A 16,572-nucleotide genomic window follows, 5' to 3' on the forward strand; every position below is an offset into this window, starting at 1 on the left:
CCGTTTATCTTAAGTGTCGATAATTTGGAGATATCCAGATAAAAATATCACTGCTAAATAAAATAGAAAAACACATATTCAGACTAAATTGATATTATGTAAATATGTGTTTATTGGCCCAAGCTATCATTGGTGATGGATGACTTTTGGAAGTAAGCGGTCTTATTTAAGTCACATGAGACATTCAAAAAATGCAGCAAATAGATTTTGATCCCATAATCCAGCTGATTTTATCTGTACTTTATTATTAAAAATTATAAGTTTTCGGCATTAATGATATACGTAATCATTTAAGCCGATTTACTTTGATAAACGATAAGTGTATGATAACAGAAGTCAAATGTTTTTTGGGTTTAGGTACTAATTTTTTATGCAATGTTGCAAGGCAAATAACAAATCGATTAGATAAGCCTAATCACACTTAAGAACGTTTGGCAGATAACATGAGGAAAAATTTTGAGTCAGATTATTGATTAGAAAACTGTAGAGGATATTCCCCGATAAAATAATATCGATGACTAGGATAACATTGATCATAATTAAGAACAATGCAAATGTATTAAAAGACGCTGACCCTTACATACTTCAAGTACAGGACCGATCAGTATTTACTACCACAGCAAGACATTCTAGACCATTCAACCTTTCAGTAATCAAATAATCCGCCTTAAACAAGATTGAGATATGTTGATAGAGACTTGATTATCAGATTAAACAGTCTTATCAACTTGATAATAACATAAAAATAATTTCGGAAAGCCAACCTCCACAAAGCAAGTTAGGCAAAAATAAATGACATCAGCTATGTGCAGGTGGCCTTCCCCAAACTTCGTCATATCGAGTGACCGTTGGACTTTCATTGTCCCCACTACAATCTTTCCTTTAATCTTTGTGATCTTTAACGATAAACATTTGCAAAGATAAATACTCGATTACCATAACAACATTAATGTATTACGTGTGAAGTGTTATAAGTTTTGGGGGATTTACTACGACCCATTACAATCGCTATCTTAAACTTTATGAACTCGATTATATTTTTTACATTAGCAACAGCCGTGGGAGTTCTAAGATTATGTAAGGCTATCAGTCCCCTATCAGTCTGTAGCATTATAATGGAAAGCGCTAAGCATAAATTACTTTATTTTCGACGGTCACAGTCATAGAATTTATACGAATTCCGACGAAGTGCCGATTTAATAACGGTAGTTCACGCACTCCTTTGGACATCCAATTTATGGAAGACAGGCTTCCGAAAGACTCAGGACTGAAGAGCGAACGTGAGCAGCTCGTGTAATAATCATCATTCCAGCCTTTTTATCTTTATTCGGCGACACAAAGACTGCAGTTCCTGAAGTGGGCAAGGCCAGAACAACATTGGTCGATGGCTTTTGCGTGGCGTATCACGTGGTGAGATAATACACTGACTAAATAAATTTGGCATTCCCATTATCTCGGAAATCCTCATGTAAGCTACGTAGATAAGTTATCTGCGTACAATCACGCCACAAAAAGTTATGTATTAATTCCCTTTCGTTTTTGACCAATCACATGAAGTTGTGTGTCTGCATGATAATCCAGTACTTTTTTCTTCAAGATTCAATAGCCAAAATTGTTAAATAGATTAGACATTTGCATCTTAATACAGAAGACATTCTAATTAAATTTATCTTTATAATAGGCCAAGAATAGTGCCTCAGTTCCCATAATTATTCTGAAGTTTGGTTTAAATAATAAACTGACGTCATTCTGAAGATAAGGCCATGACGTGAGGCAAAAGAAAAACCCAAATCCAGAGTTAGAATAATTTTTGATATTGCATAGTACAACAGTAGTCAATAGAGATAATTTTTGTTGGTATTTGAAAACGCGGTCATGTGACCGAAGGATGCGGTGGTGTGAGAAGGACTTATGTTAAACCTACAGCAAATGCAGACAATGAAGAAAGTCAAATACCCACAGGTGAACACACAAATTCCGTACTAAGAACAAACTGTACAAATTGTTCCGTGCGTCATTGAAACCCAACTGGGCATACAAGCAAACATGTCTTTTAAACTCCTGTCCCCAATTATATTTTAATCAAACATGGATTTTAACACCACGAATTTGTATTATAAAATTAAAATGTGAGTATAAAATATAATTGTTAATTATTTCACGAATTTCACAGTAATCAGTTGCGGTCGAGTTGGTTAAATTACATATTTATACTAGCGAAAATTTACACGTTTTTCATGAAGATGACGCATTTGGTGTAACATTTTTCAGCTCATTTTACCTGCTATGTGTTCGGGGAAGACAAACGAATAAAAAGCTGTTCTAACAAGACGGCCGTACCCCAACCCAGACTGAACTTCTCACTTTACAGGTTTCATAGAAATAGAAGCAAATATCGCCACATCCGAAAGCAACATATCTGTAGATAGTACTCTAACCCTAGACGGTTAAGTAACTAGAGAGCATACGCGAGTAGACAGCCGTAACCTAGTGCAACAAGTGTAGGATAAACAGTGCTGCGATGTTTATTATGATAAGATAACATCGCTTCTAGGTTCTCGTTACACCTTTACGTAATGCTCAGAAAAGGGCCCGAGGTGCAATGCAACCGAAGCGTCTAGAAAAGATGACGATAAATCTACCGAAGAATGAATGCAGAGAAACAAATTTTTTGGGTCTTTTCCCACTGTGTCTAGCTAGAAAGTGTAGTGTCATTACGTTAAACTCTTGACATCTCGAATCAAGCAAATAGAGCAAAAGACGAAATTCGAAACGATAAACTTAAACATGGTGGGAATTTTATAGTGTCTCTTTGGAAGGGAAAGGGAAACCACTATTTAAAAGCTAATCAAGATCTCACTGTCCGTTAGGTCATGCCCCCTGCATTTACAAATTGATGGCCAGTATTTAAAAGCTGAATGCCTTAAGCCTTAAGTTATCAAAGCTACACTTAAGCAGCACTTTAACTAGATCATTTCACCAGTACAGCTTAAGTACACAAACAACAACACGGATAGCGTTTGAGGTGCCTACCACGACCATACCTACACAAGATATGAAATCAAGCACATCAACTATACTATTTCAATAACTTATCTCCGATAGATAGCATCTCCAAGATAAATACTTTAATGCTATAATTATGAAATTCTAATAGCGATCCGTTTACAAATCCGTTTGTAATCGGGCTTGTAGTTCCTCGAGTTTACCGCGTTATCATAAACTAACCGCGGTTTCACTCGCGCCCCGTAGGAGCTTCTTACCGTAGGCACCAAGAAAATAGATCCTATGTTACTCGGGAATAGTGTACATGTCCAATAGAGAAAGAATTTTTCAAATAGGTTAAGTAGTTTCAAAACCTTTGGGGTACAAACAATCAAATCTTTCCTCTTCACATATGTATGTATACCTTCTTTCCTATTTACATATAGATTAGGCTATACATGGCCATTGGTGATTATGATATGTTTATTAATAAGACATAAGAATCTATACATATTGATTGGCCTCGATACTAGTAGGTAGGTAATGGCGGGAAATAGTCAGAGTGGATTTAACTAATTTTCTTTAAGTTTGTGGTTGTGAATGACGTATGTATTATTACGACACTCATATGGTTTTGTCATTCAGTTAAGTTAGATAAATATATATCTGAGTTAAATTATCATGTATTTTCAAGTTCATCACTGAATTTGTCATTATTATTATAGTCTTGTTTACTTATACTCTCTTACTTGAACTTTCTTATTTATGAAACGAACTAATATTCCAGATTATAATAATGATATTACAGTAAGTAGTGTGTAAATAACTTTACGCACTCTGGCGCAGCCTGAGAGATATATTTTCCTCAAACGTATTTGATAAACTAATGTCGTATCCATACTTTGGGAGAATAATAAAGAGATAACGCTCATGCCATGTATCTGCTAGCATACATCAACCATCGCTTTATACTTCACAGAGATATAAAGAAAGTTCATTTTCGGCGGGAAAACTATACCTAGGTTAGAATTGTTTGGTGCGCCTATGAAAGTGAGTCTCGTGATTACTCACGACAAAAGCGACTACCTAAGGTAGAATCCTCTGCAATCATATCTTTACGCACGTAACGTTATCAATCCAAAAATAAGCCGGTACCGGAATGCACTTGCATAGATACTGCAGGTTGCTATCAACAAGTTACCTTGCAGTTGCCCGGCGTTCTATCCTCATTCCCGCACATCCGCACTAACATTTCAATAATCCACTATAATAATCACATGGGCACTATTTAATAACACTTATTATATTCACGTAACACAGCCACTATAACACACATGAGAGCACGAAATGGCTTATCGAACGATAAGTTATCGATAGTTTTCGACAAGGGGTTTTATCAGTTCGGGATAGAAATGCGCAGACGACGCGGAGAGTGGGAGCTGACGCGCGTGGTGACGGCGCCGCACGTCGCACGCGACTGCGGAGCTCGCGGCGTTATCGTTTGTGGGTCAACCGGTAGCCGCCATCAATGATTATAAGCTCAAACATTACGATACGTTTACACAGATGACGTCCGCGAGAAAGTCGCCGAGACTGTGGCCACTGGTTCTATCGGGATGCAGTTACAAGGATGTTTGACTAAATGATTCAGACTTATTCTTAAGTAAATGTAAGAAAGAAGATATCAAACTATTTGCTATGTTACATCAGCAACTTCGGATCATTTGATTCAACGATTTATGGTCAGACTTTCTCAGCTGCATCATATTTGTATTTCCAATTAAAAATTAACCATGTAGCAACTCGAAGTAGATTTTAATAATTAAGGGTAATTTATATTAATGTAGGCTAATCCATAAATAACATAATTCTAGTCTAATGCCAGCGGGTCCATTATGGCATAATGTCACTTAGTTACGAGGATATGTTCGAGCGCAGCCGTGACAAGTATTAGCATGTTCATCATTAGACTTAACGACGCCATTAAATAAATAAATAATTAATTATGCAAGCAAATTATTTGAGAAGCTATTAACGATCGGATTGAAGAAGTTTCATGCATATATTAATAAAATTAACTGGTTCAGATTAATTAATGTCACGAGATCTTGTCCCAACGACAAATCAATAAAGTCAGATGTTTTCAGATTTGAAGCTGCGACAAGTAAAGATATGTTGCATCATCATAGAACTTTGAAGCTTACAAACATATTGACCCACCCCAATATATTTGCGGTAATTGTCTGACTTAAAACCTCCTCCATCATCAAGTTTATGAAACCCGATTAATAAAAGAAACCGTGTCTCCATTCAGCCATTGACCTTTCCTAATAGCGAAAGAAATAAAACTCGACTGTAAAGGAACCTGTTTATGTAAACACCGGGTATCTGAGGATCGAGAAAACAAATTGTAATAGGTTATCAAACCGATAGGTACAGCCAGAGGTCGCGGTATGTTTACATCGCACTAGTATCCTTCCTATGTTTAAACTAAACATGTCTATTATCGTAATAGGCATGAGATAGTTAAAGTATACATAGTGAGAACATAACAGACACGATTTTTCAGACCAAATTATTTATATAGTCTTCCTGTTATCAGTCTTGCATTGCCTTGATTTAGCAGCCTTTAGCAAATCTAACCTGATCTGATCGTCCCTTGTATCATCATCTTTCTCCCCTTTCACATTTTGTCCCTTCTATTATCTCTCAATTATGCATCTAAAAGAGTAAGATTCCCATAAACCTTCACCATTGCCCCACCACGATAACCAAATAGTACAAGAGCACTAAGTTAACTGTATCATGTACTATGACGTCACAAACCACTACGCTAAGATAAAGTCATCAGCAACCGCGCGAGTGACATGATCACACTTTATATAATATCTTAGTTTCGGATATGATACTTTTGGCTTTTAACCTTTTTGTAATTATAATTTTTTCGAGAGGCCAATAGGTCGTGTTTTTATCTTTGTTGTACTTTTAAATGTCAATACTAAGAGTTAATTGGGTGGCTGACGTTGCTTTGATTATCCCAATTTATTGTGGGTTACTTACCTACTTTTTGGGTTAATTAAAAAGTTTAAGTACAGTACCCACTACAGATATCATTTTTTCAAATTATCTAGTATCAGTCCGCAGGTTTGATTTGTTCCAAATTGATGCAAAAAAGCTTGCCGGTAGGCGATCTTGCGGTTCTTATATCTTTTAAATTTTCATTTTATTCTTTATGCACAATCTTTGGAATGTCACTAATGTTACTAGAGACTAGCCTAACATTAAACAGTCGAATCTACACAACATTTTTTCCAAAAAAAAACTATCTCAGTCTATGCATAAAATAACACAAAATTGAAGGCTAGCTTGTCTACACCAGATCCGGTTGTAAACAGTTATAAAAATAACTTCACTTATCATACGAGACGACTTCCAAAATACTTTACATTTTCGTCAACAACCACCGACGGACACTCCCCCCATTTTTTCTACAATTCCTATGTATTTAGTATAGGTGTTATATAATAAGTGTTAATACATAGGTTAGCTAATGCACTCAACTCTACAAATAAACTGTGTAAATACAAAAATATAATGTTTACGACTACTTCAATAATATTTACCTAAGCAGCGATTATCTTTTAACGGCGGTACTTGACTGCTGGTAGTTTTATCTCGTTCTAATGTAGTATGTTAGAGGGAGACAACATGAGTGTTTCAAAGCTTGGTTCAATGTAGTGGTTATGACGTCACAATTAGAGATTGTTAGAACATAATTTCTGTGGCACAGGGGATAACTATATCAGTGTTAATGTTATACCAAAATGGAATATTTTTGTCGTAAAGTATAATATCCATTAATTATAATATTAAATTATCAAAATATTTAGATAGATAAACAAACATTGACACATTAATTGGAACTGCTTCAGGACTATAATTACCATTATAAATATTTTGTACGCCATTGTATATACCTATATGTTATTATTTTTAATATTTTTGAATTTATTACAGTCAACTATATTTATTGCCGACTATTTACAAAATTATATAAAAAATACGCTTGTATACGGTTGAAAAGGAAGACAACAAGAATAGTTCTTGAGTTTTTTGAAGATGTCACCAAAAGCATAACCTTCAAAGATGTGCTCAATGCATGCCCGATTAGAATAGAATATGAAATACGACAAGTCTCATCTGAAGACAAAAGATATGCTCCAAGACCCTGTAAGTTATAAGATAAACCCCCCCACTATCAAAAGAGGTCAGTACAACACTCGTTTGAACTTAAACAACTTTCTTCGACAACAATAACAACTGCATTGTTCTGTGTGCGCGTACGCAACTGTGTCTACACCATGTCAAGTGTGCAGTGGAACTTGTTATGTGGAGACTTTGGAAGATATTTCGTAATATAATTTTTTACACGTTATAATATATAATGCCTTTTTATTTTTAGGAATAGTCAGAGAAGTTGTGAGTAAAAATTTGTTCAACGCAATCCAAACTAAAGCCTTACACTTTTTTCAATATTGCAAACAGACTTGCATATATTTTTTCAATGGTCGAAACCACTATGTTCGATCTCAATATGAACCTGGCTGCTATAGAATGAAATAAACTGCTTAACAAGACTTTTAGTACGACATAGGTCTTATTACTGTTGGGCAATTTTGAAATGTATGTAGGTACATGTTCATCACAAAAGTGCCCATGCTGCTCGGGGAAAATATGGATCGAAAATTGCCTTTCTGGATGAGCGGCTTGGTAAAGTTTCTTTACACCTTTTCTGATATAACAATTTCGCATTCTTTTACGAAATCCAGCTTCTGCTAGTTCCATGACCTTCTATATGCACGTGCAAGTCCCATCATCTAGCGACGTTAGACACATAGCTAGTACAGCCGCGGGTGCTGCTCGCTACAGGGTACATACCTGGTACGCGTTCCACTGCTGCAGCAGATGGTGATGGCAGGCGGCGCAGGCGCGGACGGTGCCCTGCGCGTCCTTGGGCCGCGAGCGCGGCGGCCGCGGGTGCTGCTCGCCGAAGATCGGGAAGTACGCTTGCTTATTCTGGAATGTACAACATATTGACATCTTTTAGTAAACAAATACAAGGATACATCATTGTTAAGCATAAAAGGGTACAAAAAGGCTACCAAAAATGTAGAATTTCTACCATCCTGTCCAGATAAACCGTAGGATAAGGATGCAATTTCTAATCCCAAATATCGTAATCGTACAGTGAGTATTTCCTTATGTACACTCTATGTTCTCCCCTATGTATTTTCTTATGTACACTCTATGAACTTCCCTATGTAAGTATTTCCCTATGTACACTCTATGAACTCCTCTATGTATTTCTTTATGTACCCCTATGTATTTAATTATCTACACTATGAACTTCCCTATGTATTTCCCTATGTACACTCTATGAACTCCTCTATGTATTTCCTTATGTACACTCTATGTTTTCCCCTATGTATTTAATTATCTACACTATGAACTTCCCTATGTACACTCTATGAACTCCTCTATGTATTTCCTTATTTACACTCTATGTTCTCCCCTATGTATTTCCTTATGTACACTCTATGTTCTCCCCTATGTATTTCCTTATGTACGCTCTATGAACCCTTCATGTTATTTTTCCATTGTTATGAATCGATGTTTACAAAAAAATATTATTCCTGCATTTTATAAATGGCCTATCTATGTGCTAAAGATCACCTAAATCCATTAAATAGCAAAAGAAATCCAAAGAGTCGTTATATTCCTCAATTCCTCGAGACCTCACCACAACCGAGTGTATCCATAAACAGATATACTCAATACATATAGTTATAGATATAGCGTAGCTACGGTCTCGGAACTGACCCGACTGACTCCTGACCCCGATAACAGGTCTCAGATGACCAGCGCGGCCATTAAGACCTCCAGCCGATTACGAACCACCAGGGCTGCAGGATGACCGAGTTCATTGTGAATTGTATGCACACTGGAAATGTATGCAGGATCAAAGAGTCACTGGCGAAAAGTGTTTAAGCTAAGCTGACATTCTTTTCAAAGTTTTGAAAGACAGCAGCCGATATTCACCATTTTTTATTGGGGACACTCATGAAGAATATATGCTCTAGTTATGCTCTATTCACATTTATTTTTGAAGGGTATTTAATACCTTCAAATAGGACAGGGCTTTTCCCTTATGAAGAAAACTAGATGTGCCTTTAGAACCCTTTGTAGCCCTTTGCCATCAAAGGTTTAGCTTGAAAGACACAACAAACTCATCAATAAAAAAAATCTTATCACAGCCGAGTCAAAACAGATTATGCGAGTATGTCTGTATTCAAAAATACCGTAGTCGATATAAGACAGATAACTGTTTAAAATTTATGGTTTTGATGATATTTGTGTTATGAATCACCTGTTTTAGATAGCATTGAGATAGCCAAATCTGGTGTTATCAACAGGTGTTACAGCCAAGTTTGAATAAAACTAAAATGTGATGCAACAATCACATTACATTTACATATTTACTAATGATCTTAGTGTTGCATGTTTCTGTATTCTGTCGTCATGCGCGTGCGACTGTTAAGGAGTATTTAAGAGATAGAAACCGGTTGAAAATGACGTTTTATTATTTTTTTCGTGACACCAAATAAATCCATTTTTTTTTGCGTTTGACTCTTACTATCAGGGTCAGAAAAAATAACTAATAAATATCTTACGAAATAGTATCTACTCTGACTAGGTTTTTTAGTGTGGCGAGGTTTTGTGTTCATAGCCGATTAAAGTAATAAAAAATGATTTAACTAGAAACAGAAGTAGAAACTGTCACTGACGCATCCTTAGTGGTGGCTAATAATAAAACAATATTAATGCGCGTCTGTGTGTCGGGTAAACATCAGCACAAAGGTCACGGGGCAAAGAAAACACGCCGATAACACGTCTTTCACAATATTTTCATCCTACAGGACATATATTTCTAAAAAATATATATACATAGAAGAATATGGAAGAAGAAGACATGACCTCAAATAAAATTGGGACAAGGATGAGAAGATGATGCGGACTTATTTCTGAAATTAATTACGTACTTCATTGTTTTTTTAAACAAACAATGTTGGTGTATGGTTAAGTTGCTTTTGGCTTCAATCGTAAATAGATTCGCTGAGTTATAGATGTTATTATTGTAAAACATGTAAGGAAAATACCGCAGTTATTATCAAAGAGCCTGTCATGTGATGTCATTAAGAGACGTAGTATTTATTTAATGCCAAAAATATCTCTATCAAGAGTGACCCACTTGACTTATTTACAAATAATTACATACTTTACTACATCTCAATGGAATTTAACACTATTTTTAATTGTACTAAGCAGTAGCTGGTTATTTTCCAAGAATGGATAGAAAAAGTGAATGGATAGCGTTAAATTATAGTAAATGACCTAATTGATTAAATTAACCACAAAAGCCACAACTAGCAACACTCTTGAATAAGTTTATATGGAAAATAGGTTTAAAATATATCCTGTTTGAATTCCACGCAACCTATAAGTGATTATTTCTTAGTATATACTCCACGAGTGCTTACTATTAATCACATTTACTTATTACTGAATTATACCACGAAACATTCAAACGCTCTTCAAACTACACTTAAGACTCGAAGGACCAAAAACTACCTAACATTTTTGGTCCTTCCAGTAATGTGAGACAAAAAGTCTTTCCAATAATTTAATGCTAAGTTAAAATGACTAATAAACATAACATTTAACCCCAGCACGTGAGCAGCAGACAGAATAAGACGTAAATTAGCTACAAAGTGAACGTAAAACATTATGTTAACGCTACCTACGGCTAGGGTCGGCAGTGCACCGGCAGATAACGGAACAAGTTATTGTTATCAATATGTACTATTATTGGTTACTTTATTGCTCTTGACTCGAGGTCAACTATTGTCAGCTAATCATTTTTGTGGACGTACTTAGTTGTGGCTGTACTGTGAATTTATTGATGCAGTGATGTGACCGATGAAGGGATTTTTATTGATATTCATAGAAATTGCTGATTTTAGTAGTAATATAAAGAATAATTTCAGAAAACGGTTTATGTTATGAGAAGTTTTCTAAAACCATTTAAATGTTGAATTTTCTCTGAACAAATTGTAATTTTATGTTTCATATGACTAATGCATTCGCTATTCAGTTTTGCTCTTTTTAACCCCCGTTGTTACAGTATTTTTATTGCACTACTTGATAATCACAGTACCAATAACGATTAGTCTAGTACCAGTAGTTAATCTAACAATTATAATGTGCAACTCATTCATGAATGCACTCGACTATTATCTCAACAATTTTGTAGAGTATGCACTAATTGTACACTATAGATAGAATTAAGTTAATAAATAATAATTATCGATAGGAAAACATTGTCATTTATATCTAATCGAGCTATTGTAAGTGGTTGTTGAGTTTTTCTATTGAACTTATAGTGCATGCATTCAATGCATGACTTTTACGTGCATTGACTTGTAACTTGTTATCAATTCGACCGTTTAACTATATGCCCACATACTTTTAAATACGTTGCTATTAAAAATTGGTACATTGTTGCAGTATTTACATGTGAATACCAATTATAGCTTTGGGCTCACTTTTTTTGCAACGAATTATCTCGCATTCATTAAGTAAATTAAGTATTTATTGTATTATGTATGAGACAGTGTCACGTTTAAAGAATGTTTAATGATGCACCGGGATTCTGGCAAATTGAAAATTGAAATTATCTGACAGCGGAAGGATATAGTATAAACTCCCAAAATCTTTCCGAAATCCTGCACATACATTTATTTCTTGATTTGAAGAATACTGAAGTTAATAAAAACACAAGCTAACGTTACAAATGGAAAGCCAAAACGAGTGGGTGATCCCTGTCTTGCGACGTAGATAACCTCTCCCCCGGGCGCAAGGTCCGCCGCTCAGATATTTCCACTCGCGATACACCGCGACATTACCGATAGCCTATAGAGGGGGGGGGGAGGATTCAATTTATTGCCCCCCGAGCATCTGCGGTGATTGCTGACGTCATAGTACCGTTAGTTGCATATAGCAGTGTCAGTGTGTTAGAGATGTCCTTAATTAGTGTAATTGGCCTGCGGCCGTTCTAATTAAGTAAATAAATAAATAGCCTCTGTCAGTAATAGATGAGGGTATGTTAGACGAGAGAAAGCTATCATGACGCAATCAGTATATAAATAATGTTATTTTGTTAATAGCTATGTAGGAGTTTGTTCATCACCGCTTTTTCTTTTCAGCCAAACATAAGCATGTGGTGAAAGGGGGACGTTTTTGGGGTAATGTGCTTTGGTCACTATTGACGTGAAAAAGTGCACATTTAATTAATCTGCTTTCAATAAATAATATGGACTTTTATATGATTGATCTAATTACTGACCAATACCCAATTTTGTTATTTTTTTTTTACTGATGTTCATTTATACAAAAACAACTAAAATTGAAGCGTTCCCAAAACGGTTAAACATTAATATGTATTCCCAATTCAGTTTTAAATAATGATTTTTTAAAATATATGTATGTAAATGAGGCAAGCCGCAAGAAAAAATCTAGCACTTATTCAATAAATGATAATGATATCACAAGTACTTAACATTAATATTATTCATAAATAAATATATGATCGGTTTAGTGACATTGTGTCCATCCGAAATAGTTCAGTTGCGAACCGGTCCGATCCGGCGCTAATTCCGTTTTAACTGATAATTACATTATGAATAAAATTTAATTGTCGTTTATCTCGTGCACAATTAGGGGAATAACTGTTGACGATAAAAATTTATCTCCCATGCAGAGCACACGGGTCTTTCAGTACAAGATTTTAATTTGGTCCTTAAGACCAGTATTTAAATAAGTATGTAGCTACTGTAAGATAAGTTATTATATGAAAACAAAAGTTGAATTAACTGAGACAGAAACAGTAGCGCCATCTAGTAGCGAGTAATCAAACTACGTGGTAAACAGATTGTTGATATTAATGTTTTGAGTAAAAACGTTTTATTTATTAGTTATTTTACACTGTAAAGTTCTTTTATAAGGTTTTCAGCTATTTATCTTATGATGCATATTATAATTTAATTTCAATTATGAGGTATGTTTGTGCAGATTGGGTCAGGTTACACAGCAGCGGAAATCTACTAAAATAATGAATGACGCATGAAACTGGGTATCTAAGAATCTAGTGCGACAAATATCTAAAATAAAATGGGATAGTAGCGAATTTTATAGAAGAACTTTACACCAACAAGTGTTTTGAGACGAGCACTCTCATCTGTTGACTGTAGGAAAGTGCAACAAGACGCTGGGGCACCCAGCGTGTGTAATTAAATAAAATTAAAAGGAATTTAACTCAGATACTGAAAAAAGCTAAAGATATGAATAGTTCTTTTTTTTTACCGACGTCAAAAATCATCAAATGACCCCTCCCGCTGTGGGTTAGCAGCGGTGAGGGAGTGTCAGACTCTTACTGACTAAAAACCGTCGTGTTCCGTCATAGGCCTTTCCGGCAGCCCCGGCAGGCCTTGGCCCTGCTGGGCCTCGCTGGGGTTGCTGACATCTCTTTGAAGAGCGCGTGGAACAACGCGCGCCGTCGACACGGGTCTGTCGTCTAGAAAGACAGAGGGACGATGAGCCACCCGAACTCACCGCCCACAGACCCACGCCTACGGTGGCCGGGAGTCATCTCGCGACACCCGGCGCCCATGGTGTCTACCTGGTCCAGCGCGGCGGCCGGGATGAGAGGTGCGAACTCTCTGGCGTTCCGCCTCCTCCTTCTCGAGCATGACCGCTTCGCAGAAGGAGGCGACGGCATCCCATTCCCTCTCGCCCCGGACCATGGCCTGAACCAGGGCCGGACGCGAGAGGTCGCCGCCGCCCAAAGCCTCGACAAGGACCCGGCGGTGCCCTTCCCATGCGGGGCACTCCTGGACTGTGTGGTCCACCGTGTCCTCGGGGCTGTCCGCACAATGGTGGGCGCCTCCTCACGACCGATGCGGTGCAGGTACCTCCCGAAACAACCGTGTCCGGTGAGGACCTGCGTCATGCGGTACGTGAGGGCGCCGTGACTCCTCCCGAGCCACTCCTCAAAGAGGGGACTTACCGCCACGATGGTGGCGTGCCCTAGATATGAATAGTTCTTACTCTGAAATAAACCAGATGACTGGATGATGAGTTGTATACCCCCATATACATATTTGACGGGGATGACCTATATAGAGGATTATTTATAAGACAAAAGACTCCCCGTCCGCGCGTGCGGTTACTGAGAGGTTGCTAACATATTACATATTCACAGCCACAGCACAAGGCGTGTAGCTGCCGGCCCAGGCCGCACGGCGCAGTCCGGCACGCTGCCACACACTCCCAGTAGGCTGGCTCGAGCCTTAATCTTAAAGACCGGACGTTCAATAGCTCTAAATCGACGCTCTTCAAAGTATACCTTTTATCGTTATTTTTATTACATGCTATACATACAGATATGTCGTAAAGCTAATGTGACTGGTGAGAACCTGCACTAAGTGAATACTTTACTTAACCTGCAATACATGTAAACTGTCCGAAAGTTTTGGGTTTTGGAAATTTTGGGTCAAAACAATTGAGATAGGTACTTAATTTATAATTTTAAACAACAGCGCAGACCACTTGTCAGCTAACTTGTGCCTTCTCTTGTTTTTAGTATTTAATAGTTTAGTCACAAGCAGACCTAGCAAATACGACACCAATCTGTCATTAGACTATTACAAACTGCATTGTGTACACGTCTTGTTCATAACTCTGCGCACACTGCAACATTCAAAAGCAACACATTCGTCAGACTAGCACACACCTTTTTAGAATACTCAGTCTGGATACTGTTACTGTACAACCACATTGATTGAAAATTGAGATTAATATCATCAATCTAAGGTTTAAGTAACTAGTCTTTGCTAGTATTATAAGTAGTATAGAAAAAGTACAGAAAATATTTTTATTTGGGTATGGGCAGTAATTCCCACGGGACGCGGGTGAACCCGCAAGACACCAGCCAAACTATAATAACGCGCTAATACCAAGAACTACAAGCCCGATTTGACAACTCTTTCAGTTTTATATAGCCTATTTATCAAACTAGATTAACGACTATCATTTACCAAGGTGTACTTAATCACTAAATGCTTGTATGCCGCTAATTAGAAATCAATAGAAAATTAATTGTGTCAGCGTGGATCCGCGTCACGGCATACAAGGGGTTACTGTCTGCGTGGATCCGTGCCACCGGCATACAAGGGATTACTAGTACCAGAAGTAAATTACCGATTTATCCTTAGGCTCCTTGGTGTGCAAGTTATACAACGTCCCGCGCTTGTACTCGTCGCCGCACACGTAGCACACCTCCGTCATGGAGTTCTTGTCCGGCATCGACAGGTCCAGGATGTCGCGGTCCGAGCTCGAGTTCGAGTTGCCCGAGTACACCGACACCGTTGATCTGAAACACGACACTTGTGTCACTAGACTGCCAGCTGCACACTTATATGGTAGCCCAAGAGCCAGCTAACAATATGTGTCATTGCAAAAGTGGTCTGTATTGATATCATTTTTCATACAAAGAACGATACGACTGTCAAAAAAATAATATTGAGTTAGGTAGCTTTTTCTTATATTTTCCAAAGCTTCATGGTAGTCTATCGTTCATACCCACTGTACGTACACATTAAGTTTCAGTCTTTATCAAATAACGTAGGTCTGGCGGTCGTTGACTCTCGATCTCACGCTGTCATAGGCTAATGCTAATTACCTCGTTGGTTTAGTGGTTGGTTTAGCGCGACTACGGTCTCGGGTTCGATTCCCGGGTCGGGCCGAAACCGCTTTGTAGGTTCTATAAACTTTCACAAAGCAGGCGTAGTCTGGAACTTGGTGATTGATACACCCGTGCATCGGAGACCACGTTTAATGTCGGTCCTGCGCCTGATCTCTCTCCGGTCGTGTCGGATTGCCGTCCCATCGGGTTATGAGAGTGAAGGAATATGGAGTGCACCTGTGTCTGCGCAAATGCTCGTGCACTATAATATGTCCTACGCAGCTGGCTGATCTCCTTATATGAGAAGAGCCGCCGTAGCCGATATCGCGGCTGCAGACCTGACGGCGTCGAGGTACCCGGGCGGCTCGGAGGCGCCGGAGTGCTGGCTGCCCACGGAGATGACGGACGGCTCGCGCGCGCGCAGGTCCAGCACGCCCTCCTCCTCGCCCGCCGCGCCGCCGCCCGTGCCGCTAAACCGCTGCTGGAATGTGGAAAGAGTACCCAGTTAATATCTCACTTACGAGATAGACAAAACTCGTGGTGGCCTAGTGTGCAAAGAACCGACCTCTCAAGTATACCCACGCAGGGTTCGATTCCAGGTCAGGGAAGTACTAATGCAACTTTTCAAAATTTTTATGTACTTTCTAAGTATATCTTGGACACCAATGACTGTGTTTCGGATGGCACGTTAGACTGTAGGTCCCGGCTGTCATTGTACATCCTTGGCA

General features: G+C 38.0%; 1 protein-coding gene across 4 annotated transcripts in view; it reads right to left on the minus strand.

Annotated features, from left to right (window-relative positions):
• The window catches only part of LOC124641387, a 141,236-nt gene that overhangs the window by 63,592 nt on the left and 61,072 nt on the right, over positions 1-16,572 (minus strand). For 2 of the 4 annotated variants that reach the window (XM_047179460.1, XM_047179458.1), the window contains exons 5-7: positions 16,183-16,322; positions 15,361-15,532; positions 7,924-8,061 (exon numbers count right to left, since the gene is read on the minus strand). In XM_047179460.1, the coding sequence (XP_047035416.1) occupies positions 7,924-8,061; positions 15,361-15,532; positions 16,183-16,322 (450 nt within the window). Of the gene's footprint in view, positions 1-7,923; positions 8,062-15,360; positions 15,533-16,182; positions 16,326-16,572 lie in introns of all 4 variants that reach the window. The other 2 variants (XM_047179459.1, XM_047179457.1) reach the window with 1 other exon arrangement.

Source organism: Helicoverpa zea, chromosome 22 (genome assembly GCF_022581195.2).
Source record: "Helicoverpa zea isolate HzStark_Cry1AcR chromosome 22, ilHelZeax1.1, whole genome shotgun sequence".
NCBI classification, from domain to species: Eukaryota; Metazoa; Arthropoda; class Insecta; order Lepidoptera; family Noctuidae; genus Helicoverpa; species Helicoverpa zea.